The sequence below is a fragment of the Prinia subflava genome, chromosome 16, assembly GCF_021018805.1.
Source record: "Prinia subflava isolate CZ2003 ecotype Zambia chromosome 16, Cam_Psub_1.2, whole genome shotgun sequence".
Lineage (NCBI taxonomy): Eukaryota > Metazoa > Chordata > Aves > Passeriformes > Cisticolidae > Prinia > Prinia subflava.
Window position 1 is genome coordinate 11,146,197 of NC_086262.1, and position 26,829 is coordinate 11,173,025.

The 26,829-nt window shown below is 42.1% G+C and overlaps 1 protein-coding gene across 1 annotated transcript in view; it reads right to left on the reverse strand.

Annotated features, from left to right (window-relative positions):
* The window catches only part of ADAMTS2 (ADAM metallopeptidase with thrombospondin type 1 motif 2), a 173,437-nt gene that overhangs the window by 99,556 nt on the left and 47,052 nt on the right, over positions 1-26,829 (reverse strand). Inside the window, exon 3 of the mRNA XM_063413222.1 lies at positions 10,771-10,930. Coding sequence (XP_063269292.1) covers positions 10,771-10,930 — 160 coding nt within the window. The remainder of the gene's footprint in view (positions 1-10,770; positions 10,931-26,829) is intronic.

Here is a 26,829-nt window from a genome sequence, read left to right on the forward strand (position 1 = left end):
ATTCCTAAAAAAAAAAAAAAAAAAAAAAAAAAAGATGAGACAGAGAGAAAATTTTAAAAATGTTTTTTTTAAAAAATGGTTCATATTTCTTTAAAAGTGAAAAAAAAAAAGCCCTGCAGCAGCAAGGTAAACACTCCCTGCTAAGCATGCAAGGTGGGTTTTGAAGGAGGTGCAGGGATGGGCGTTTTGGAGGCAGCTGCTTCAGGCACAAAACATTTTTTAGCGTCTCTCACCATTCACAATCTGCATACACCTTCAAAAACTGCATATACTGCAGGAAAAAAGATCTCCTTGACAGGCAAACAGACACGGTCACAAAGTGCACAGATACCTGACAAGATTACAAGTTAAAAAAATTCCCACAGGTGGCAGTTCATAGAAACCACCATTAGGCTTGTCTTTTCAGGTTACTTTTAGACTGAGCATGTCTTATGTGCAACTCACTCTTTGGGTAAAAGAATCCTTCCTCAAATGTTCTGTAAATAATCACTCCAATGTTTACAAAGCTGTGATTGTTGAAGCAATACTAAAATATTAGTGTTACCAGGAAAGAAAAACAACCCACGTCTCTTAAAATTGACAGTCTGTAATGACCAAACCCTGCAAAGTGGAGCAGAGCCCAGGGAAATTAATTTTGATCCAAGGACAACTGTCTGGAGCCCAGCAGTGCTGAAGAAGGTGATCCTCACCCCCGTGAGGCTCCTGCAGCAGGACAGCAGCAAGGGACTGAGGGGCTGAGCTGCCAAGGACCGCTGCTCCCAGCTCCTCCCTGGCACCTGGTCCTGCAGGATCTCTGCCACCCTTCCTCACACACCCATCAGAACACGCTGCAAAAGGCTGCTGAGAAACCTTCCCTGAAGGACTGCCCACCTGTGGAACTGTCAGCTCTGAAGTGGAAATAAAACCCATCCCTAACCCCCTCACCATCCAGATTGTGATTAATAATTTCTCCCCGTGAAGGCAGCACACGGTGACGGGCGGCCGAGCCGTGCCAGATGGTCCGAGCACACACAGAGCTGGAACGAGGGAGAGACTGCACAAAAACTCAGAGATAAAAGGAAGAGCAAAGATGCATCTCAGGCTTTTAATCAAAGAACCTGCTGACAAATGAGATACACGGTGTTTAACCCATTAACAAGCATTGCAGTTCCATGAGCTGAGAACAACATCATATAGAAAATTAAGGACCTGTTGGTCTGCAGGAGACTTCCCCTTTTACATGGGGATGGGACAAGTGGGCAGCAGAACCAGGTGCCACTCTCTGAGGGTCTCTCTCAAGAAATGCAGCCAGTGGAGCACAGGGTCTCCATGGGCATTGAGGAAAGCAGTGCAGTGATTCAGCTTCCTACCTTGGCTCTGTTGGAACATCCAACATCTTCCAGCTGGTGGCTGCATCCCTTCCAGCAATGAGGCTCAGATAGCAACAGCTGGCAAGAGACTGTGGCCAGTGAGAGAGGGGACTGGTCTGTCATCAGCATGGTGTTCCACTGCTTTAAACCAATCACCAGACAACAGCTTTGCTCTTATTACAATAGTAAATATTGTAATATCCAAATATTCCAGTAATGGAGTATCAGGATGCAAGCATATGCAGGCAGAGTTGCAGGGATCAAGAAAACACCTCTATATTATCAAATAGCCATTGTTTGGCTTGAAAATACATTATGGTGCAAGTCAGTCCTGCTGACAGACCATAATATGCAAATATGAAGCAAAACAACTCCCAATATTCAAATGAGCAAAGACATTTAAATTCAAACTATTACCAACAAGCATGTATGTGGGACTTTACAATCTACACAGTTTGGGAACAAAATATTTGGAAAAATAATTACAAATCATTTGTAACATGATCATTTAGAAAAAGCAGAGTTTGCACTCATAGTTTGCAGTAACAGTTTCTGTTACTGCTTTACCCCACTTACCCACTGTTTCAAAACAGTGTTTCTGCTCTATGGAAAAGCACAAATTTTCAAGAAATTCATTCACTACTGTTACCAAATTGCAGATTGAAAGCAACTATAATCACAAACTTTGCTGTTTTCCTCCTGGGCTAAGACATTCTTGCCTTTTAGAATTTCAGGAAAGCACAGGGGAAAAGAGCCTTGCACTAGCTGAAAGGAAAGTTAACATTGCTGTTGCTTGTTCTTCAAATGAAAGTTATTTTTACCTAAAAAGTCCAAGCAGCCCCAAGCACTGCTTAGGGAACTCAAAACACAAAAAGTATCAAGAAAAATAAGGAAGAGTCACAAAATGGTTATGGAAAGTTATTATCCAGCACAGCCTTTAGCTCTAAACCCAGGCTGGGCAGACCAGGCAGGTCATTCATACCAACCACTGGGTTACCACAGGTGCTCTGCCCATCTCCTGCAGAGTGTAACACATGCTTGGCTGAAGGATAAACATCCATGAGCACGAGCTTCCCTGCTCATCCCTGCACTGGCACAGACCGGGGCAGAATCTGCTCCAGAAGGCTGCATGCTCCTCTCACCCTGTCTACAAAGACAGGAGAAGTGCTCTGTGTCCTCTGTCCTGCACTGCCAGCAGCAGTGCCTGCCCTGCTCAGCTCCCCCAGCCCTGCTGGGGCTCACTGACCCACACAGGGTCTCACCTGAGGCTGCAGGGGGAGGCAGGACAAGCAGGAGCCCTGGCTCTGGCTTTAGGGCAGGGGGAAGAACAGCTCTTAAAGGGAGCAGTGCATAATGCAATGATTAAATAGGTGATGCAGAACTCACCATATACAGAGCCAGCTAAAGAAACAGCCCTTCAGCTCAGGCTGTGGCTTTTGCTTTGAAGGTGCCCAGTGATGACTGACTGCAGCACCAGCTCTGGGGCAGTGAAAGGTTCTCCTTTACAGCAGCACTGAGCTCATGAGCAGCACAGGGGTGTAGGGAAGTGTTTGGTGGCAACCATGAAAATCAGTGCAGAGAAAGACCAAGCCATTTGTTTCTCATTCTCCAGCTGGGCTCACACCACCATAAATACAGGGACCCTTCCAGTGCCCCTTCTGCAAGCACCAAGACAACAGCACCACACAGCCTTGCTGCTCTGGCTGGCCCACAAGGAGCTCATCTCACACAGTTGAGAGCAGTCAGAACCAGTTGGAATACATTTTTAACCCTCAGACCACTTCACATGTGGCTGTCCTGTTGCGAGAAATGACAGAAATGTAGATGTTTGAAGGATATGCATCTCTCCTGCAGCTCTGGGCTTGTAAATGCTTTCACTTGATGATGTCTTTTGGCCTCATCAAACCACTGCATCCTCATCATCATGGACAGCAGAAAAAAGTTATGCTACTTTTTGTCAGAAAACATTTAAACTGAAAACACTTACTGATATTTTATACTAGAGCTTATTTTAGTGGTGCCTACCAGATGATGTTTTGTGTATTGTTATTAAACACAGCGTTTGAATCCCATGGTACAAAAGCAAGCACTACATGCTACCCATATTTTTGAATCCTTACTTTCAGAATCCATTTTCTAAACAGAGATAAGGGTTGCAGAACACTTCCAGCTTGTCAGGACAGAATATTAAGCTCTTTCTGCGAACAAGTTTCTCCCTCTTTGAGCCTGGCAGGACCCGCTGGATCCTCGCCATCCTCTGTTTTCCTCAGCAGGTTGGACAACACGAACACAGCTTGTAAATAAACAAACCCCAACAGGATGACACTTCACAGAAAAACACACCAGCAAATGTGAAACTGCAAAAACCTTGTGGGTGTGCACATGCATTTTCATAAGGCAAACCTCCCCACACGCGTGTGGGCGGCTGCACACCCTCACACACTGGAGCTCTGGCTGGGGCTCTGGAGGCAAAGCCTGAATTCCCAATGCTGCTCCAGTGAACTGGGCCCTTCCACAGGGCTCTCCCAGCAAGACACAGGGTCAGCTGGCAGGGAAAACAAGGTTCATGTTACCCTTGTTCAAAAGGCAAATATTTTGTTCTCTCTTTGCTCCCAGGAGATTGAGAGGCTAAATCCATTAAGGATTGTGAGATCGATGGATATTAGAAGGAAGAACAAAAATGAATTTTAATGAAATCTGCTGAAAATGTTTTGTTCTTATAAGCAAGTGTTGACTAAACGTAAACACAAACAAGTGATTAATCAACCTCACACACCCCCAAAGCTGAATTAATTATTAGAAGGATGTAAAAAGTAAAATGAGTGCTGTCTCAATAATTTCATCAGAGCTGATCACAAAAAATTTACAGGAGTATTCCTACAAGAACTGGAAACTTGTTTTATAGACCAATATCAGCTTTATTATAATTTTGTTATATTTAGCAACATTTGGTAATATTCAACTCCAGCTGCAAGCTATGAACAGCAATCATTTTGAAGAGCCTTACAGAGCTTGAATTTAGCAGAGAAGTTTAAATGAACTCATCAGTTGAGAATTAAATAATTTTATTTTTATATTAGCTGTCAATACAGGCAAATCAGCGATATTTAAACAAGTACAAATAATTAAGTCCTTCACCCTTAATCGATGCATATCTGAATGGAAGTAACTTGCTCCAGTAACTTGCCTCATAACCACAACAGAAACCCATTCAGAATTTAAAAACCATTTAGCCTAAGGTATGTACCTGAATCCCACTGAAATCAATTTGATTTAAGTACCTGCTCAAAGCTGAGCCTGCACTGAAGTGTTTCCTCAAAATCTACACAGATCCCAAGCTGCCTAATGAGAAAGGCAGGGACAAATACAGAAACTGAGCTTCTTCACATACTATTATTATGTTCCTGTATTCCAGGAAGATAATAATAATTTAGCAACAGTTTATTACAGTTTGGTGGGGTGTGTGGGAGAGGGAGATGACAGCTCAGTGCCAGGAACCTGTAGTGGAGCTGGTGAGGTGGCAGCTCTGTTCCAGCTCCAGGCCACCCCATTAATTTTTACCTCTGTACAAGAGGATTTGTGTTCCTGGTGAAACAAAATGGTGCTGCAGCAACTACAGATTTGATTTCATGAAGAAATTATAATGAGAAACTATTTAATGAGCGTTCAATGATTCTGGAAGCGTTTGAGAGCACCTGGAAAAAGGAGATATTTAATTAAAAGAAAAATCCTTTGAAGATGCAATATACTTCCCAAAGCACTCCAAAATTCAAAAAAGCACACTGCAAAGGTAGCCCACACAGCTTTGCTGCGGTCCTGATATGCATATGCCTCACCACGCATCATTAGTTACACGAGCACATCCCATCAAAAAAAAAGAGAGAAAAATTACTGATATTAAGAAAAAAGAAATTCAATTCATTTTATAATAGTTTTATTTCCAGGCAAAATGAAGCTGACTACCCCAGAAGCACTGGGAGGTAGAAATCTTTAGATTTTTTGCCAAAATTACTGCAGGGATCTCATTTGCCTGTGCTAGCAAAGAACTGCCATCAGCTGTGGGGATGATGTGCCTCATGCAGGTGGCTGGAAGGGTGACACCCCATGGCCTGGGACCACTTTCTCTGGAGAGCTGTTTTTTCCATGAGTGCATAACTTTGCTTTTGAATCAAAAGCTGATTTGCAACTGAATTCCCAATCTTCCTCTTCCCAGAAATCCCCATGAATCTGCAATGTGAAATTCAGAGAAAACCCAAGACAGGAGAGAAAGACAGATGTATTTATCATGCACAGATGATGTAGGAAGGAGACAAAAAATATTGTCATTAGAGCCTTACTGACTGCAAAACAAGGGAGCAGTAATTAATCAGCAAGAGTGCAGGCTGAGAGGAAATATTGATTGGATTTGGAGAAACTTCAGTTTCCTGAAGAAACTGTTCCCCTGCAAAGGTAACCAGGAAAGTTTGTGTAAATTAGAATGGCAGCCAGCCAGCCAGCAGCCAATCTGAGCCATTTCAGGCAATCCAGAAAAATATACACCAGATGCACGTTGGTTTCTAAAGAGTAATTTAAATACATTAGTAAATCAATGGCATTGACAGTTTGATGGACCATGATGGAGGAGTCTTCCTCTGAAATATCATCTCCAGAACCTGCAAAACTCTGGCAACTGAGTTGTTACAACTTTATTATATTTTTAACTTTCATCTTTTCAAAGAACTTCTAGACTGGGGTTTTTTTCAGCTTAAATTTACATAGATTTCTCTTCTGCTGAATTGGCCCCTAACTTTTCAGGGTTCCTAAATGTCAGAGTGTTGTCTTTTTGCATTGTGGAGGCCAGGAGATGCCAGTGAGAGGACTGAGGACCAGCTCTGCTCTGGTGAGGTTGGGGTCTGTCAGAAAGAAGCTGGCTACCACTATTGAGTAGAAACAGCAAATTATTTCTGTCTTTTTATCTGATTGGCATGTGCTTACGGCGAGGAGGATGTTAGAACCCCTCAATGTAAAAAAAAAAAAAAAAAACAACAACAACAAAAAAAAAAAAACCATAAAAAATTTGAAAAATTTACAAAAAAGAATTATGGGGTTTGCCCATCCCAGGGTCGCATTAAATGATCACATCATTCAGCACCAAGGCACGACCCCTCTGCAGGTCTTGCCCACCCTGTCAGCCCAGAGCTGTTCATGGTGGGACTCGTGTCAGACTGAGTTTGGCCATTCCAAGGGGTTTAATTGGCACTTACAGAAACAACTTCCTGGTTGAAGCACATTTGGGGAGTTACCTTACTGTCTTCGTTGGTAATAAACTGTTCTTGGCTAAGGTCATCTTTCATCTGCACAGTAAATAAAACTGTCAGTAGAGCTGAGTTTCTGTTTCTCATCAATCAAGTAATACAATAAAACTCAGAGCACAGTACTTAAACAACGATTTTTGGAGAAGAGGCAAACCTTGAGGAAGTGTTAGGATAATCATTTCCTCTCAGCTGATCAACATAACAGACAGTAATTTAGCTGGAGAAATGTGATATTAAAGCTTACAAGCCTGATAATCAGATTGCCTTTAGAGGCAAAAATGAAGCTGGCTTTCCAGGCCTCATCATAACCATTAATTAAATACTAACCATCCCTTCAGTTAACATCCAAAGAACATTTAAGCAAAAACCCAGCAGTTTCAAGAAAAAACAACCCACTCTACCTTATCTATTTAATTCCAGTTCTATTATGTAGGTAGTTTTACTGCTATCAAGGAACATTTCTCATATTTGTAGGAAGGAATTCAACTGGAAATATTAAAATATGTTCAACATGCTGCTTATTTTTATCTAGAGGAAGATAAATTATTGTATGTATGCAAGCACTAAAAGCAGTTGCCAGAGAAAATAGGATTTATTCTCACCACACCTGCAATATTTCAGCCACTACTTGAAAATATTTCTCTTTCTGAAACAATTAGCCTAATTTGTAGTGAGCTTGCACAGACTTTCACAGTACTACTCTGCTGAAGATTATTACTTGCCTAAAATATGATGCTTACATTTTTCCAGTACATTAACCAATAGCATTGTTTGAGAGGGGGAGATCAGGCAGAAATATTACACCCCATGCTCTGTGATTCTCTCAAACCCCAGATAATCCCAAACCAGTCAAAACAAATGATTCAGGTTGCCAAAACAAGTAGTTACATTTCCCAATCTTCTGATAAGAATTTACACAAGTGCAGAAGCAAACCTGGCCCAGTCTGGAATCAGGGCAGGGCAGATCTCTCCCAGCACATTCCACTTTTCACAACCCAGTACGTCAGCAGAGCTTTCACAACACAAGATGCACACCTTGATCTCTGCAGGGCTTAGGAGCTGGTGGGGTTGGCTTGTTGACAATATTTAGACAGATGCAATAAAATCTCGATTTTTCTTATTTTAATATAAAAGACAGATGATGGTGCTTAGAAAATGCTAGGAAAACTCTGCTGTCAGGTCCATCTCAAAACATCTGTTGACATAATTTTGAATTTATTTCCATTGTGTGGAAAATGCAAATTTTTTAGGTTTTTTTTTTTAATCTGCACTCCCAAGCAGTCAATGGATCTCCCATTAGTCCTGGCTGTCTTTTGAGCAGTTCAGCTGCCCCCCAGCCTCAGGGACCTTTGTCCCTCTCCTTGCAGCCTCATGTTGGAGCTCTCTGCCTGGGCAGCTGTGGGGGATACACATTGACTTGGGGCATTGAGTTCTTCAACAAATCACCCTCCAAAATATCTGCATTTAGCAGTAGATCTCAAACCCTTCTGCCTTGAGAGGTCCAGCGTGGCCACTGCCCACTGCAGACCCAAAACCTTGAAATGGTGAGTGACCCTCTCAACCCCAAGTTCATGGAGTTTTCAGTTCCTTCACCTCCTGTTTCGCTGAGGAGAGAACAGCTTGTCCTATTTCTTGTGAGAAGAGTGCCAAAGATAGGAATATTTATAAGGAATTTGTATCTATCTATCCAAACCAAAACATTCAAAAATCATGACTCACAATCCCCTCCCAAATCATGGGATTAAATTAACATATCATGGGATTTTAAATGGTGCTGTTTTAAAAAATATGGACTACATAAACTTAGTTTGTCACGCATTACCTTAAAATATTTACACAGCCAGAAACTACACATTTTTATCAACAGTTAAAAGAAGCAGAAGCTTACCTAGGGAAAAAAAATCATCACATATTCATAAGATTCCTGGAGGCTGGACCTTTAAAAATAGTCCAAGTGTTACAATTCATCACATGTAAATTTATGGGATTTGGCAACAATGCATTTGTCTCCAGGGATGTTGGAAACAGGGAGAATGCTCTTGGTTAACCTTTTTTTTTTTTTTTTAATAGATACAGCATGCTGAAAGTGCCCTACTAAGTATTTCCTAAATCAGCCCATCAATCAGTTTAGAGCACTATGGAAACACACAGCAGAGTGTGCTTATCAATGCCCAATCACTAAATATTTCGGTATTTGTTAACCAAAACTCAATGCATTCTGGAAAAAGACCAAGTGGAAAATAAAATTACAGTTTCTGAAAACACATCCCATCCAAGCCTTTTGCCTAGAGCAATCAGAGGTGGGAAGCCAGGTTTAATAAAAACTAGAGAACAAACCATTTTCAAGTGGTTGCTCACTTTTTTTGTTAAAGGGAAAGACAATTTCATGGGAAAAATCACCTTTACAGTTTTTATTTTTACTGATTTTTGGTAACAGTGGGGGTTTGCTCCAAAACAAAAACTGATCTTTAATCAAGTTTACAAATCAAAAGACTATGGGGTAGAAGGGAAGATTACTACCCTTCACATTTTTTCCTTAGTTTAAAAACTCAAAATATCACAACTATTCCTACCTGTGCCCAACACCTGCTGTTCCAGACAAGGTCACTGCAGCTTCTCAGCCCAGCCTGCCCAAGTTCAGCCTCCTTTTTGCTTTCCAATCCCACAGTGCTGGCTGGTGGCTGTGATTACTTTGTGCCTTTTTACCACAGTTGACGAACTCCAGCCCTGACAGGGGTGAGGTGACAGACACCAACTCTGGTGGCATCAGACACAGCGTGTGGCTTTGCTGCCAGGTACAGGCTGCATCTCAGCCACTGCTGTCACAGCCTGCACCAGCAGGTACCAGGTGCCAGGAACTGGAGCTGATCTACAGTTTGTGCTTTTCTGTGTACCAGACTCCTACTCCTGAGCAATATTTACCATCTAAACTCAAAAATACTGCCATAAGGTGTGAACAACATCAAGTCCCTTTTGTTTAAGAGGAAACACAGTGAGCGGCTGGTGTTTTCCAACATGCAATAATTTTATAAACATTCACTAACAGAGCAACTTCCACCACACCTACCACCCAATCCTGCTGGGATTGTGGCACTCAGACACTTCTGCATCACCCAGATCTGCTCCACAGTGAGTACAAAGGCAACAAGAAGAAATCAGCAAGGCAATGTGTCAGTCACAAAATTCACAGGTCATTTCCAAAGGGGAGAAAAGAAGTTTGTTGAATGCTATTGCTATTGCTTGCTTTCTTTTTAATCCTTGTTTCAGCCTGAACCTGTGACTCTCTGTTCCTTCCCTCCTATACTTGAAACCCCATTACACTGGAATAAGATAATACTAGGGTATGAGTGACAAATAACTCTGCAGTTTGGTACACACATTTGGAACAAAAATGTAGCTATTTTGTTGTTTCCACTCAAATGACCCAGTTAATTTCAGTGTTAACATCAGCTGTCAAAACATCCACTTAGCAGATTTGCATCCCTTATTTATTCAGAAAAAAAAGGTGCAATAAACCAAGCAGTTATCAGAGAAACAGAAAACACTACACAAAATGGGTGTTTATGTTTAATTCTTGTTACTCCATCACTGTCTAGCACATACTTAGTACATTATATTCCACACTCGGTAACACATAAATAAATCAAGAAAGTTTCTGTGCTCACTGGAGATACCATTATTTTCCTTCTGGGACTGATGCAGCCCAGTGAAGATGCTCTCAATGAATCCCATGTACCATGACAGCCTCAGTGTCCTGGTTGCTGCCTTCCAGCACAACCTTTGCAAAGCCAGCACTGCCACCTGTACCAGCAGCCACAGCCACCTCTGCACTGCTGTGTCACCCACCCTCCTCCTCCTCTGCTGTGACCCAGGGCTCGGGGGACACACAGCTTTATGTTGGCCATGTCTGGAGCCAAGGGAACTCTTCAAGGCAAAGACAGTGCCAGCATCCCAGGGATGGTTTGGGCTGCTGTGATGTTTGCTTAGCCCACACAAAGTGTTCAACTCGTTCTCTACTTTTCCTCCTTGGAGGGAGAACACATTTCCACTTCGAAGGACAAAAAAGCCGGAGGTGGCAGATCACACCAGCCTCATGCCTTCAGCCACGCTTTACCCCACAGCCTTACCTCTGTACACAGTATCCAGGTTCTCGGTAGGAAGCTGCCTCCTGGCAGCAGCTCTGCGATACACCACGTGTGTCCTTCCTCCTCCCTCCTCCTCCTCCTGGGCCCCCCTCTCCAGAGGCTCGATGAAGAACTCGTCCTTGTCCGTGCGGATCATGCCAGCCTGCAGCACAGGGCAGAGATGGAACACTTTGCATTACTGCACACACTGCGAGTAAACAGTCACAATATGCTTAAGCACACTTTAGTGCTCTCTAGAGAGCAATTAGGATGCACAGAGGAAACCAGGTGAATTCTTTATTAGGGCAAAACAAAGCATCATTTTCCCAACTTGACAAGAAAGGACAAAAGGACTGAACCAAAAGGACTTCTCCTCGAGCCACACAAGCCAAGTTTGGGTCTAAGAACCTGTCTAGGAAATCCCCCTGTCTGTTAAAACCAGCTACAATGAAAATGACTCTGACCTTAGCTATCCATCAGGCCCAGACCACTCCAGTGTTTACTATTTCTGCTAAATAAAGGATCAGATCAGTGCCATAAGCTGGTTCTGATGTGCAGTTCAACAGTCAAAAGTTGTAGAGTCAGCCTTTCTGTTCAGAAGCAAGATAGAAAAATACCATATCTTAGATCCAGGCAGCTAAGCCTTGTGATTATTTCCCCCAGGAAAAAAAGGGTTCAGCCAACAAAATAATCTTTCAAGAACTAGTAACTTTCAACAACTAGTTTGAGTGTCAGTAGTGCATTAAAAAAAAAAAAAAAAACAAACTTATTCAGACTGGAGCAGATACCCTGGTATGAAAATAGAAATTTGCACTTCTACAAAGCACCCCAAAGGAACATCAGCCAAGCAATTCTCATTGTGTTCAGGGGAAACCCTCATAAAGACTGAAAACTTTAAAAAAGAGAAGGACTTTTTGTCATCTATATGCAGGTGAAACAACCTGGGCACCTGGATCACCTGGGTTTGTCTCCTCTTGCAGTCCTGCCCAACTGTAGGAGGTCACAGCAGCCAAGAGCTGCTTGCAGAGATGGTTGGCTTGCATCAAATTTTTCTGCATGTTTGCACATCTGTGCTTGAGAACTTCAGCTAGTGAACTAGTGAGCTTGCAGACAGTCTTGCTGTTAATGAATTAAATTCTTGCAGATCCAACCTTCAGAAGCTCCATCACATCCTTTCCCACTCTCCCCAGAGATGATCCTGGAGACACTGCAGTTTCCAACTTGCACTGTGACACTTTCCATCTTGCTGTCTGAGCTTCTGGGAGCCTAAATCCCTGTTCAGTGAAGCCTTACCTCCAGCTTCCAGGGGAACCAGTTTGGCTCCTTTGAACCCAGTATCCTCACTTGAAACAAGTACATCTGAACACACTTATCATGTTCCAGCACTAAAGTTCTCATACAGCACATATTTTTCTTTTACAAGCAGCAAACTACATTCCTACTGCTATAAATACAGTATGTTCACTGGTTTCCTCCTTGGAAAAATGTCAGGTTCATTTTTCATGTCTTAACTTACATTAGGCAAGATTTCCAGTCCCAGAATTCATATATAAAATGTATACAAAAACAGATTGGAAAGGAAGGATTAAAGAAGCAAAATTATATCAAAGCAATTTAAGCTGATGCCATCCGGCCTGTATAGAGGAAACTGAATTTGAAATCATGTCCTGTTTCTTCTTAACTAATTTAGATTCTACATCAGACACAGAAAAGGTGAGACAGGCTCAGCAGCTCAAGGAAGTCAAGACAACCAAGAAAATAAGTGCTGAACCCAGACAGACAGCAACTGATCTTTTACTGTAAAGTGGAATACATGAAAAATTCAGACTTGATGTTTCTCTCCTTTTATTCTAATGGCATTACACACACACTTCTCCTGGATATTAAGTCTTATACCCAGAAACTTGGAAATCTTTTTATGATAAATGCACAACTAAACATCAAGAAGGAACAAGCATTTGCAAGTTCAACAGCACAGGGTATGATGCACATGCCATACGTACACCCAGGAGAAATACACTGAGAGCTTGACTGATATGTGAAAAACACAGGATTTTGGTTTATGCAAGTGAAAAAGCACCATAGTTGTGCACATGTCCCTATGTATTTTTAGATATACTAAGCCTAATATTAACTAAGCAGCTAATGCCAGACCTTAGTTTGGAATATAGACCATAATTCAGGATACAGGGGGAAATGATGTACTCTGTGTCCAGCAGGGAGTACTGATGGGAGTTTGGAGGAATTTACATCTTCTGAGAAAATTAACAGAGAAGCAACTTCTACAATTAGTAGTTGAACAGAGGAACAACTGTTATAGGTGAACTTTAGCTTCCAGGGTATGGTGGCCTTTTGGAAATGAAAACAGTTGGTCAGAGTGAATTCTCCCCTCTGAGAAGATGAAGGTATCACCCTGGGACAGGCTGTAAGACTAAACAGAAAGACATATTTGAATGCTGGATCCCAAGACATAAAGCAGTGCTTAAACATTGACATTTCCTGCAGATCACTGTGGCTGGTATTGGCCCTTTTTTGTGCAGGGTGATTCATGTGGCACTGGAGGCTGCCAAAGAGCAGGACAACATCAGGTGCTCTCATCCCACACTCTGCTCCTTGGATGGACCTGACAGCACTCTGTGCATCCCCATGGATCCCCCTACTTCTGCAGGGGTGTAGAAAGGGAGGAATTTAACCTCCAAACACAGAATCATAGAATCTCCTGATTTGGAAGGGCCCCCAAGGACCATCAAAGCCCAATTTCTGGCCCTGCATGGCTGAATATTCTTCTTCTCATTTCCATCTTGGATTACACTGGAATTTCTTTTTTCTTTTAGTGCTGAGAAACACATCAATATTTTTTGATCAGAATTATTAGGAAAGAATGTGTGTTTGAACTGTAAAAGAATTTTATATATTGCACGTCATACACAGTCTTTGATTTAGCCAACATATTGTCATGAAATAAAATAAAGTAAGAAAGAATGGCCATTTCAGACTTTAGGAAGAAAATTCATTTAGATGGCAAGGGAGAGTTCCTACAACAATCCACAGTTCAAGTCATCTGCCTAATAATACAACCACAGCTATAAATGATTCATTAAGAAATATGTGGGGCTCCTGAAAGTCTCCACCACACATTTCCTTACTGCTTTGAGTAAGACATTTTACCTCTTTACTTCCATTTCTCCACCTCTGAACCAGCATAACAGCAGTCTTGCAGGATAATAACAAGGCTGGATTTGGGGTTTTTTTTGGTCAAATGCTTTGAACATGAAAAGCTCAAGATGAATCGCCTAATGCGTTTTTTTCTGATACTACTCAGAACATCCTGAAAAGCCACCATGAAAGGGAGATTGCTTTTAGTCATCAACTCAACACCAGTGTTGTGCACAGCCAAGCAAGCAATAGGGCAGCAAACAAGGCAGCAGGGGTTTGCCCACCTCCTCCACCTTCACCCTTCATCAGTCCTGTTCTCACCCACAGCTGCCATCACCCCGTGCCTGCCCGTCATGCCACGGCCACTGCCAGACAATCACCAAGTTTGTGATGACAACAAAGAGCATTAAAGCTCCTGCAGCTTCCTGGAGAATGCCTCTGAAAAACAGAAATGCTGTATTGTCTGAGCACACCTGTGCATTCCTTTGACTGGGAGGGCTTCAGAGAACCTTTGGACCGTCATCATCTGGACATTTACTCTACAAGATATGAAACAGATTTAAGGCTTTTAATTCCCCATTCCCCCAAAAGTTCTGAGCAGAATCACAGCAGGTGCTTCCACAAACAAGAGCTTAAAAGTACCTGATATCCATAGTGGTTTTCTATCCTATACTGCTCACCACCCATTCCAGGAATGCTGTACTTCCAGGCATTATGGATTGGCAGGGATCACGCTGCACTACCACCCTGCAGCCACACACAGTCTGTGCAGTCCATAACCAGGCATGGAATTGTGCATCTCCATGGAAAGGAAGTCCAATTCTGGAAAAACATGCTAAGCTCTTACCTCTTCCTCTCCTCTTCATAGACTTTTAACTTGAAACTAAGCTGAATGTGGGAATATTGATGATGGCAGCTGTGATTGTGTCTTGTGACTAATGAAAACATAAATTAATAGAAAAAGTGTTTGCCTTTGAAATGCACCAAGTTGTAGCAAAGATCCTACAATATCCCACTATTTCCCAAAGAGGGACATCCCCAGGCCTTCCTTCCAAGGGCTTTTAGATCCCAGCTGCAATTTACTCAAGTCTAGAACTGCTTGGCACTCATTAATATGCATTAAAGACTAGAGCAGAAAACACTTAATCAAAAGGAAATGGCAGTTCAGAGAATCAAAACCTCTGCTAAGGTTAGCAAGGCAGTTATTTAGAAGTGAAACCCACACAGAAAAAAATTCACAAGGAAGACTGAGAGTGAATGTCCTGTCTAATTATGACACAAATTACACTGATAAGTCACAAATGAGTCCATTTGTGGATCACAAGAGTTGGGGTCTAGGGTTCCACTAATCTCTTCTGAGGGTAACAGGGCTCCTGTGCATCCCTGAACACCTCCTCCCAACCTTTCAAGGACCACAAGACCTAAAAATACTGGCAATGGCCTCAGCCACATGGGCTTTCTGCCCAGGTTAATGACACTAATCCCATTCCAGAAATTCTAAGTTACAACACCACATGATGGAGATCTCCTCTCCAGCCCAGGAAACCTGCCACAGCTTTGACACCACACCACAGAGCTCAGCTGAACAGCAGGTTTCTTCTCCCATCTCCTCAATATCCCCAGCCCCTCCTGCATTTCTAAAGATATTCTTCAGAAGCCTGATTTGACATAAAAACTGCCTGGCATATTTAGATCTACAGAAAACTTCAGGTTTTGGAGCGTTAGCTCCTGTGGATAATTAAATTTCTCTCTGGCTCTGCACTTGGTGAGCGACTTAATTGTCTCCTCATTGCATTCACATCACAGCTCCCTGTTCTGGGCTCTAATGAAGTAACCCATCCAGAGGCTGCTCCAGAGCCTCAGCCCATCCTGCAACCACAGGTTAATTAGTGTTCATTTTCTTCCTCATTAGTACAGATTTACAAAGTTTCTTTTTGCCATATAAAGGCAGATTTACATCCCAACCTCCGAGCACATGATACAGATAGGAAGATAAAATTAAATGCAAACAAACCTGAAATTAATATTTTTTTACAAATCCACGGAACTGGTTAATTACTTAAGTCAGTAACCTAGAAAAACAGTGTTTCAGAAACTCTTAGAAATAACAGTTCTGTAAATAGAGAAAGATCTAATTTTTTTGAGTATTTGATTCTGAGAGAGGGAACTAGCCAAATTACATACCTGTGCATGAACAAATCCTAAATACAGTCTTGAAGTATAGGCGATTTTCTTGAGACAAAAGTGACATACAAACTATCTGATATTTACCCTCAGTGCCTGGGTTATGAGCTTGCACTCCAGATGGGAACTGGCAAGATGGGATTCTCCTAAAAATCACTTCACAGAGAATCTGTGAAAGATTTGCATCTAAACGTGGAGTTGCCAAAAATAACCTGTAGATGACTTGAAAGGGAAAATATTTATATTTTCACAACAATTTTTTATTCCATGTTTATATCAACGTACTTCTATTGAAACACACAACTGCTCTACATTTGACCAAAGTGGCAGTAGCAGAGCAGAGAATTTGCAAGCAAATCCTACATTTTACTTTCATGATCCTTCCCTAGGTCTTAGAGCCACAGGAACATGCTATTTCCAGACAACAACAGGTGTGTCCTCCCAGCATGAAAGCCAAATACAGAAATACTCTTCCCTCAGTTACAATGGAATGGACCTGATGCACCAGGAGCTCCAGTGACTGGAGCAAGTTCACCCAGAAAATCTGTGGCAGAGCTATGGACACGACACAGACCTTCCAAACTCATCCCTGCCCACGTGGGATCTCTCAGTATTTTCCCTTGTGCAATGTGTTCATTCCTAATCACACAGTACATTGATTCAGGAATAGATGAGTTTGGAATTTTACTTCAATTCAGCTTAATTCATGTAGATAACAATGCAAAAAAAAAAAAAAAAAAACCCAAAACCTTCTGATGTCATATTTGCATTTGATTCTTAGATTACATGCTCCAACTACTGAAACATTGCAGAGGAAGAATTGTGCACTGCTGCAAATTCATCTTCCTCTACAGTGAAAGGAGCTACTGAAGGAATTGGGCAAATAGTTGGAACATGCTGGCACTTACTGCACTGCAGGTTGCTTGTGCCCTCAGTCTACACTGATCTATTCAGGCCCAGACTGGATGGGGAAGAAATTTTCCAACTGATCATATATATATTTTTGTTACTGTTAGTATTTTTCAGCTGGTTTGCTGTAAAGTCATGTTATTTTCACATATAAAAAAAATAAGGTGGCGAATAATTATGGATACACATAAGAATTACACAGCCAGACTGACAGAGAGCCAGAGCCTTCTGGGTCACCCTGTGTGTCCCTTAGGATCCCATTTATCCTCTGCATGGGGGTAAGGTCACATTTTTTACTGCACTTTGAGATCTACTAATGAATAGCACCATACAGGAATTATTGTTACTAAGAGCTCTTTCATGACAGGCTGCTTTCTACAGTCCTTGTTGCTCAAGGGAGGATGGGTATCCATCCATTCATGCATCTACAGACTTCCACTGCTACCAAAAATAAAATTTTGTCCCCAGAGCCCAGCTTAGTCACTACACAATTGCAGGTGTGATTGATAACAGCAGGGGGACAAGTCTGAGCCAATATAACCTGGAGTTAAGAGAGCTGCATTAGTTTATAGCAGATGGGAATCTGGACCCAAATCTTGCAGTTTTATGGAATAATTCATTTTAGAAACTCAAAGGGTTTTCTGTGGTTTTTAAGAGACACAATAGTGAGACAGACTGTGTCTCATTCTCAGCGAACCATCGAGAAAACAGACACAAAATAAGTGATTTCACAAAGCAATGCCAGCAGATTTCAAGACAAGGGTCCTGGCCAAAGGGCCTGGCTTTCACCAGTGAGCATGCTAAAAACATTGCTTTCAACTTCTCTGGCTTTACAAGGAAATTACCAAATTCTCACCTCTGTCACTCAGCGCCTGCCCAGGGCCGGCAGCAGCAGCAGACCAGGACACAGCCCCAAGCACTTCCCTCCAGTAAATCTCCTGCCCCTGTCCCCCAGCACCTGCCCTGTCCTAGCAGCCACTCACCTATGAACCCTCAGAGATCCCAAGAGATAAATCTCCTTTTCAACAAGTTCAGGTGATACACAAACCCAGAACTTTCTGTATTTGCCACAGATACTGCTTCTGCAGAGCACAGCCTGCAAAAGTACAGAGAGGCTCTGAAGCAGGCGAATTCAGAGCAGATCTCCCTGCAGCTGCTGTCCAGGGAATAGCCTGGCACCTCTGCCAGGTTGGCTTCCACCTCTGGATACCTCCACCACCAGAACAGGAACCTCATCCCCAGTGAGCCCAGCTGCCAAAGCATTTCAACTGTGTAGCTTTTCAGGGACAAGCAGTTCCTTTGGCTAAAATAATACATAAGCAAGAACATTTTGGAAATTCTCTAGGCTTGATGCCCACAGGTACGTGTAATTCCAAGTGGGAAAGAGGTGAGTTATTAAATAGCTGTTAAGAATGAAAATGATAAATGTGGCAGATCTTGCAGACTCAGGGGATTGTAAACTTGATTGCTGTTGTTGCAAGCAGGGAATAGTAATGGCAGTGCCCTGAAACAGAGTTTCTCAACTTTAATCTTTCAGGGAGGAAAAGCAAATATCAAGTCCATGAATTTTCTAACAGCAAGATCCAAAAAGATTAACCTTCCAAATTTTGACACACAGAACCATTTGAAATAAAGTATTTCTGAGGACACTTTGACAAAACACATAGTTGAGTCCTACTCTCAGCAATAAAACTTAATTGACATTCTGCAAGAAAAGAAAACAAGTCCAACTGTTTTGTTGGACTCTTCAGCTCAAACCCTCACAAAATGGGACAATTGCTACACAAGTTTCTTTTCAAAAATATATTTGCTCAAGGCACAAATCACCACCCACTTAAGTCAACGGGTGTCACATTCAAATCTCAAGGCCAGAATTTATAAATGGATTCGTAAATACTAAAGCAGTTTAGTCTGAGGGTCTATATAAAACAGGCCAAAGACTTTTTACCAAAGCACCACTGCAGCCTCCCAAAAACTGTCTGCAGCAGGGCTGGAACATATCTATTGATGGGTAGGAAACAGTCCAGGTATTTGCTATGGTCAACAAGATAAAAAGATCCAGACCACAGAAAACTGCAGAAAAAGGTTTACTATATTAAAGGAAAAATAAAAAGTTTAATATATTAAATTCATTTGAGTGGAAACTCAGCATTTAAAGTAATTTCAAATTATCTTATAAAGCTCTGACTCTTCCCTTAGGAAGATGTTCTGCAGCATCATTTCACATTGCAGAAGAGCATGTGAACGACAGAGCAAAGCTGCAGGGCAGCAGGAGCCAGCCCTGGCCAGGCCATTCCCCTCTCCTGCTGCTCCAGTGCCACCCCACCCTCTGTGGCACAGCAGCCCCAGTGCCCACACAGCCACACGTGGGCAGGGTCAGGGAGCTCACCCCAAAATCCCCACGCCAGGAGGCTGTGCCCCTTGGCAGAACCCAGTGCCCCTTGGCAGAACCCAGTGCCCCTTGGCAGAACCCAGTGCCCCTTGGCAGAACACAGCGCCCCTGGTCTGCAGCCTCTGACATTTGCTACCACAAGGAGGGCAGGACCCCCAGCAGGCCAAAGCTCCACCTAGGACAGATCATCTTATCTCACACACACTTCTTACTGTTCCATGCCAGAGCTCATAACCAAAGCCAGCCACAGCTCTGGATTCCTGGCTAGGAAATCAGACAGGGTCCTTCTCTGCTAAATAACAGCTTTATTCTACCAGGGTGCCCATAAGGGTGCAGGAAAACAAAAATAACAAAAGGCTGCTGAAGCTGAGGATTGTTTTTCTTTTCACATCCTATAGCCAGGCTTATTTTAACTTTCTTTTTCTCACCCTCCTTTGGAGAAATGAAGCTGGAAAGTCATTTTTTCAAATGAGAGCATGAAAACCTAATGAGAGATGAGCTTTCAATTTTATACTGCACTCAGTTGTAGGCTCCCAGTACAAGATGTCAACAAAGTGCAAGCTACAGTACAAAAACTAAAATAATTAATCCCTGGAGGAACAGGCTTATTAAGAAGGATTAAATCAAAGAATTAATGTGCACTATTTGTCTGTATGACAAAGACGAAGGGAGGCATATGATAACTCTCCAAGATCTGAAAGGATAGAAAGAATAAGAATTGCTGATGAGAAAAGCTTGGACATACCAGGAAACAAACAAAAAAAGGAACTCTGAGAGGAGATTTTAGCCTGCAATATTATAGGCAGTCTTATGCAAAACCAGCTCAAAACTTTTCCTTAAATGTCTTTTAAAACCTTGTTGTTTACACTGCACTAGTACCTACAGTTCAAGGACCAAGGTTTAGGCATCACCCAATAATAAAGACATTTCAGCAGATTTCTGCACAGGACAATATAAAGACCACCAGGTATCTTTCTCCTCTCCTCCCTCAAAGGCTGCAGCTACTAATAAAACAATTTAATACTGTATGAATTGAAGAATAAGAATGTTTCCTCTGTTGCTTAGACCATGGCTCTGGTAACCATAAACTTTTCACCATACTCCAGGAAGAATAAAAGGATTTAAATATCACACACAAAAATCTAAAGGACAAATCCACAGTTAGATAATAATGGCAGAAAGCTTAAAAATAGCAAGTGTTGCAGTAGAAGGTAGATTGGTAGTAATGTTTTATTTTGGAAAAGCAACTATACTCTTAGGCAAAAGTTAAAAGAATAGTGTCCATTTTCCCAAAATAAACAGAAATTAATATCCAGCAGCACTCAGGTAGTTGGAAGTTGGACACAGCATACATTGAGTCAAATGGAGCCTGTAAAGGAACATAAGAGAGTATGGAAAATAAAGGCAAAGCAAGAAGCATAAGTCAGCCTGTAAATCTTTCAGAACTACTAGAAATCAAATTACACACCATATGTCAGTGGGCTAATGTATTCACACCAGTAGAGCTGGGTTAGCACCACCACACATTCTGGTAAGTTTACAACTGGTGTGTGTTTATTTGGACAATACTATTACTACAGAAGATATTAAGCAAGTTCTTCAAGAGGTGGGGTGGTTTCCATAATTTACATGTCTACTATAAAATGATGTGGCTTTCTTACATAAAGTTGCCTTTAAAATCTCATGGGATTGTTTTATAATAAAACAGACATTATTAATTTAGATTACTAGGTAAAGAGAAAAAAACACAATCATTTGTAGTTCTTGAGCCAACAACGATGCCTAAAAACTTTTCAAAGTCAGTTGTCCAAGTACAGTTACAAGAACTGCAAACGGGGAATAGGGGTCAGAGGAAATACTCTAGTAAGGGTACCAGTTTTCAACCTCTATAAATCCAAAAATCATTAGTTTTCAAAAGAAATTATCAGATAATCTGTATCTGCCCCCTCCCTCCATCCACTCTAAAGTCAATTTTTGCAATTGTGTCTCTAAGTCCTGTCTCGAGGACCAAATATCCAGCACAGACAAAACAGCAGAGGGCACCAAGGGTGCCACTGAGGGTCCCAGCAGTGACATGGGGGCACCAGGGCCTGACAGGAAACATCCCTCATCCAGAAAACAGAGATTCCAGCCTACTCCTGCTTATCCCAGACCACACAGGTGAACTTACACACTGGTGGTGAGTTGTGGCCATGTGACCACTGAGCTTCACAACAGATTTCCAAATGTTTTTGAAAAATTACAAAGGAGGTCAACATAATCCTCGCACTTCCACTTTGAATTTGCTGCTAGATACACAATTTAGAGATAGCAGTATCAGGAGCCCAAGAGACAGAACTCAGGAAGAGCAAGGAATATGCACAGGAACCTGTCAAAAGGAAGATAACACTGACAAAAACCTAAAATGCTCTGTTAGAAACATTTAACCAACCTATGCATCATACCAAGTCCTAAATTAGCTGCTTCCAACTCAGGTGAGGGATGGACAACTACTGCAACGAGTTCAATAAATATTTCCTTTCACTTCACTCTACAAACTCAATCAGCCCCAAAACAGAAAAAAAAAGTATGTTTAAATACAGGATAAAAAAAGACCACACAGATGGCATTGTTGTGTTGTTACACAAGTGAGTCCTATAGCTGCACTGAAAACACTGGATGCAGGATGACTGCAAATACAACCAAACTGAAGTGTTTCCAAAGAAATTGAATGGGAATGACCAGGATCTCAAACCTACCCTCATTTCAGCAGGGAAACTGAAAACGTTAAATATTTGTTTTAACATGAATGAGAACTAATGGTGTAATAAGGACTACCTGAAAGTCATCTCTTAATTTCAAAATAAAGAGAGTATCAATTAGATTAAATATTCTTTCCCCTGCCTCCTGCCTAAAAAAAATCACGGAGTAACTCTACAGTTTTTATTCTCCAGCTGACATTTTATAGCAAATTAAAGACCTTTAATACAAACAGTGAGGATCCTCAGAAGCTCCCGGGTGCCCCAGAAAGAACAGAAGCAGGTCTGGACTTCTTGGTTTTGGACTCCTGCCAGACCAAAAGACTTTATTAAATTAAAATGCCCAGAGGATCCTGAAGAGAAAATCTCTTTTAGTTTATTTGTTTAACTAGTGATATTGCTTCATATTTATGGGCTGAGTTTGTGCTAGTAGCTTTTTGTTTTCACAAGTCCGTGTTCCAGATGACCCAGGTTTCACAGGACTTACACTCCTGTGACAGTTTTACAACCTGCTGTAGCTGCCCCACGCAACACGGCCAAGGCCAAGCTGCTCTTTTGGTAACACTGTCAGGTTTCCAACTCTCCTTCAACAGGTTTCAAATTCTATTTAGGTCCCTCATCTCTATGGTAACTGTCAACTCCACGGAGCCTCACAGCACCGTGCTGGAGGAAAGCAATCCCCCGTTCCTCACTGGGGAAATGAGAGGAGGGTAAACTGGATGGCTTGCCCAAGGATATGTAGGAACTCTGTGGCAGAGATGGGAAACCAAATATCCTGAAGCCCAAGTGCAGAGCATGATCCACGAGGTGCCCTTCTCACTCCTACCAGCAAAATCTCTCACTCCAAGTAGCTCTCAACATCAGAGTCACTTCCAACCAGACCATGGCTCTTGTTTAAAAAGCAGGAGAGGTGTGGGGTAGCTCATTACCTGCTGTTCCTGTTCTACTCTGCTGCAAGCAGTTGCTGAATGAATGTCCCTCTCTGCCAACTGTTCACCACTACCATGGCCACAGCCCTGGCCATGGAACTGCAACAAGGACCTTCACACAATCATACTCTCATGGGATTCATCTGAATTCTGGGGAGGCAAGAATTTCGCCAAACTGTAAAGGTAGTTTTAAAAAGTTTTCCAGATTTTATCATTTTTCACCCAGTCTGCAATTCTCCTTCCTGGCCTTTGAAAAAGGACACACAGCTGTGCTTTGGATCACAGCTGGGACTTTTGGCAGCAGGCAGAGGAAGCCCGATGGAGTAGCCAGTGTCACCCTGAGCCACCCGGGGCTTCTCATCAGCCAGGAGGGACCAGTCCCCCTCACTGGCACGGCAGGGAGAGGCTCCTGCACTCTCACAGCCTTTCTGAGCTCTGAAATTCCCTCTGGATCTGCTCTCCTGAGCAGAATCACTGGGAAAAAATTACCACATGTACAAAAGGCAGTGGGGAAGATACAAGATGAAAAATCCAATAAACGTTGTGTTTTCCTGCACTTGAAGGCAGTTTTCTTTCTTGTGTTTGCTCCTTCAAGTGTTTGGTTTGTTGTATTTGGTCTGTTTTGGTATTATCCAGGCTTCTACCAATTCTCAGCATCTTATTTTCACATCCATCTTCTCCACAAATCCTGAACATATTCTCTGCGTTTTCAAAGGATTTTTGTGTCTCTGCAGAACAGATGGCACAACACTGAGATTTGCTTTAGTAACTGGACAAATGCAATTGCTTTGTTCTGCTCTGCTCACAGCTGCTTGGAGAGCTGTGCCTCTGCAAGCCAAGGACAGGGATGCTGTGGCCATCAGCTGGCAGTGGGCAGGACCAGGCACTCTCCAGACCCCTGGACACAAACTGGCCTGTGGGCAGCATGGATGGGCACAGACACAGCATCCCCCAGCTGGCAGCACAAGGAACAAACACCAATAGGCACCTTCCTCCCAGCTCCTCAAGAATGACAAACCTTGGGAAAGCATTAAAGGCAAGGGGAGGCAGGGAGAACTACAAGAACAAAAGAACAAGAAATGCTGACTCTCCCAGAAGAGCCTGAGGATAAGTCCTGTCATTTTTAACCATATTTCAACTTCTTAAGCAGCCTCCCATCAGTCAGAATTACAGTTTGTGGAAGGAACCTGTTCCATCTTGGAAAGCCAGAGGCCACGTAGCCTCATGACAGCAGACTGGGATCACAGAGCTTCTGAGCAGAGCCAAGCAGTGACAATTAACCCCTGGCCTGCCAAGGGCTCTGCCATGTTGGCAGCCACATGGAGCAAACCATGGAAAATCAGCCTGAAAGTTGTGCCTGGTGATGGATGAAACAATCTTTGGATCTCCTGCTGTGGCCAGGTCACATCGTGCTCACAGACAGGACCCACCCCTTCCTCAGGTGGGCTCATGTGTGCACAAAGGGCCCACAGTGGCAATTCCAGGTTAGTGGTCCAGATTTCTTCTGGGCACAACTGCCTCAAAAGAAAGAAGATGATGAGTTCACACTTCCAGCTCATCACATCAGCAACCAGAGGTGTGTTTGAAGGAGCCTCTCCTCCTCCTCCACAAACTCACCATCCTATTTTCAGTGACCACAGGGAAATATGTCAGGCCACTTCAGTTCAGTAAGGAATTTTCAGATACACATTTCAGGTTTCCATTTAGGCTAATACGCATTAGAAATAAGATAAATTACCATGGAGAAGGAGATGCCATTTTACAGCCCATGGAGATAATCCTAGAGGAGGAAGAGAGGAAGCGTAAGAAGGCAATGAGCTCTGAGGTCCTGCTTTGGGAAAAAAAACTGTGTAGAAGCAAGGGATTAATAAAACACCTTAAATAAACACCTTAATAAAACCAGTGTTCCCAGAGCTCAGACTCCTCCTGGATTTGCATTGGACTTGTGATCCTCAGAGCATTACATTTGGGATGTCTTTGCTTTATCAGCCAGTATTACTACAGACAATACTTAACACATCCTTAGCTATAAACACATCACTAGGTTCATGGGAACCAAATTATTTTAGCATGAACCAACTTTTTCATCCTCTTACCAACTCCTCCATTCATTCACAAGTGTGTTTTATTTGTAACTGGTCACTAAAGGTAGTGACACTTAACAATAGCTCTGACAGAAACAGGATCTACTTTCTTCCTTGGGCAAAGAGGAGGTAGAAATGAGAGCAGAGTAGTAAAAGCCAACATTTTTCTACAAGATTTTAAGGTTTCTCTTACAGAGTTTATGCTGATTTTTTTATAGTTTATTGGAAGAAAAGAAAAAAAGTCATTTTCGTTCAGTCTCAGAGGAACTGAAAACTACTTACTTTTTATTTGACTTTCTCCAAGCCTCTTTATGTATCCCTTCAGAGTGAACAAAAGTTTGCTTTTTTCCACATCTTGTAGAGATTTTTTAAAAATTAGCATAATGCTTTAAAATTAATTGCATTTTTGAAAGAAGAATAACTTCAGCTTTCTTGCAGGCACCTAGTGTAACACATGATTATGCAAACCACAACCAATATTTTGGTGCCAAAAATACAGCTCAGCAGAGAGATATATAAATACTGGCCAAACCTTGGAAAGTCTGAGTTACAGAAGTAGATAACAGGGCTCTCCTTTCAGCAGCTATTCAAATTTCCTTCCTTTTTAACTTCCTTGGAAAGAAATCAATTAAAAACCAAACATTAATATAACTTCTGCACCATTTTTTTAACTGCTTCTATCTCATGGGGTAAACTAAATCACGCCTTAAAAATTCTCCTTAACATCACCTTTCAAAATACAATGTCACTCACTATGGCCAGAGCTCTCTGTGCTCAGCTCCTGGGGCTATAAAAGCAAAACCTCAAAAACTACAAAATTCAGGTTGCAGAAACTGGGCTTTGGAAATCTGCTCTTCTCCAAGACTTGCACGACTCTGCAGCAACCAAGACACTTGGCACATGTGAAAGATGTGAGCAAACAGAGGGGTTTCCTATTTTACAAGTGATTCATAGGGGAGAAATTGCTGAAAGGCCCACTTACTTTCAAATTCCTTTTTGCTCTCTGTGAAGGCAAACTTGGGCATTTATAGATTTCTTTATAGATTAGTATTGTACAAATTTTATAGAGGGCTAAGATTAACAGGCAGGTATTCTTAACTACTGACTAATACTACTTTAAAAAGAGCTGAAATATAATAAAATATTTGTATGCATAAACAAGTAACTTGCTTTTCAAACCTGAACATAATCTTTCCTCAGTGAAGCACACAGGCAAAGACCAGCCAGGTATCTGGCATGTATGTCTAAAACAACAGCCAGGGCCTGATACTGGGAGGCCCCTGGGAATTTTATAGGGGAAAAAAAAATCATTACACTAGAATGTAAGAGCACAGAGCATGGGATTGCATTATCTAATGTGACTACAGTGTTCTTCAAAAGCATTGGATTCATATGGAAAACATGTGGATAGAGAAGCCTTGAAAGAAGCTCCTCCATCTGTCACCTTTCCCTCCCATATGGGCTGTCTCACTCAAAAGTCAGGCTAAGCCTGCAACCCTTCTCAGCAAGGAAAGGACTAACCATACCCTAAATTCTCACTGGAAATGCCTAACCTGGACTAGTTGCCACTCTTAATATCAGTATCCACGGCTGTAGCAAAGACCTTGGACACTGTGCTTAAAAAAGCCCATCCCTCCATGCATTGCATCCCCGTGGGGATCTGATCTCAT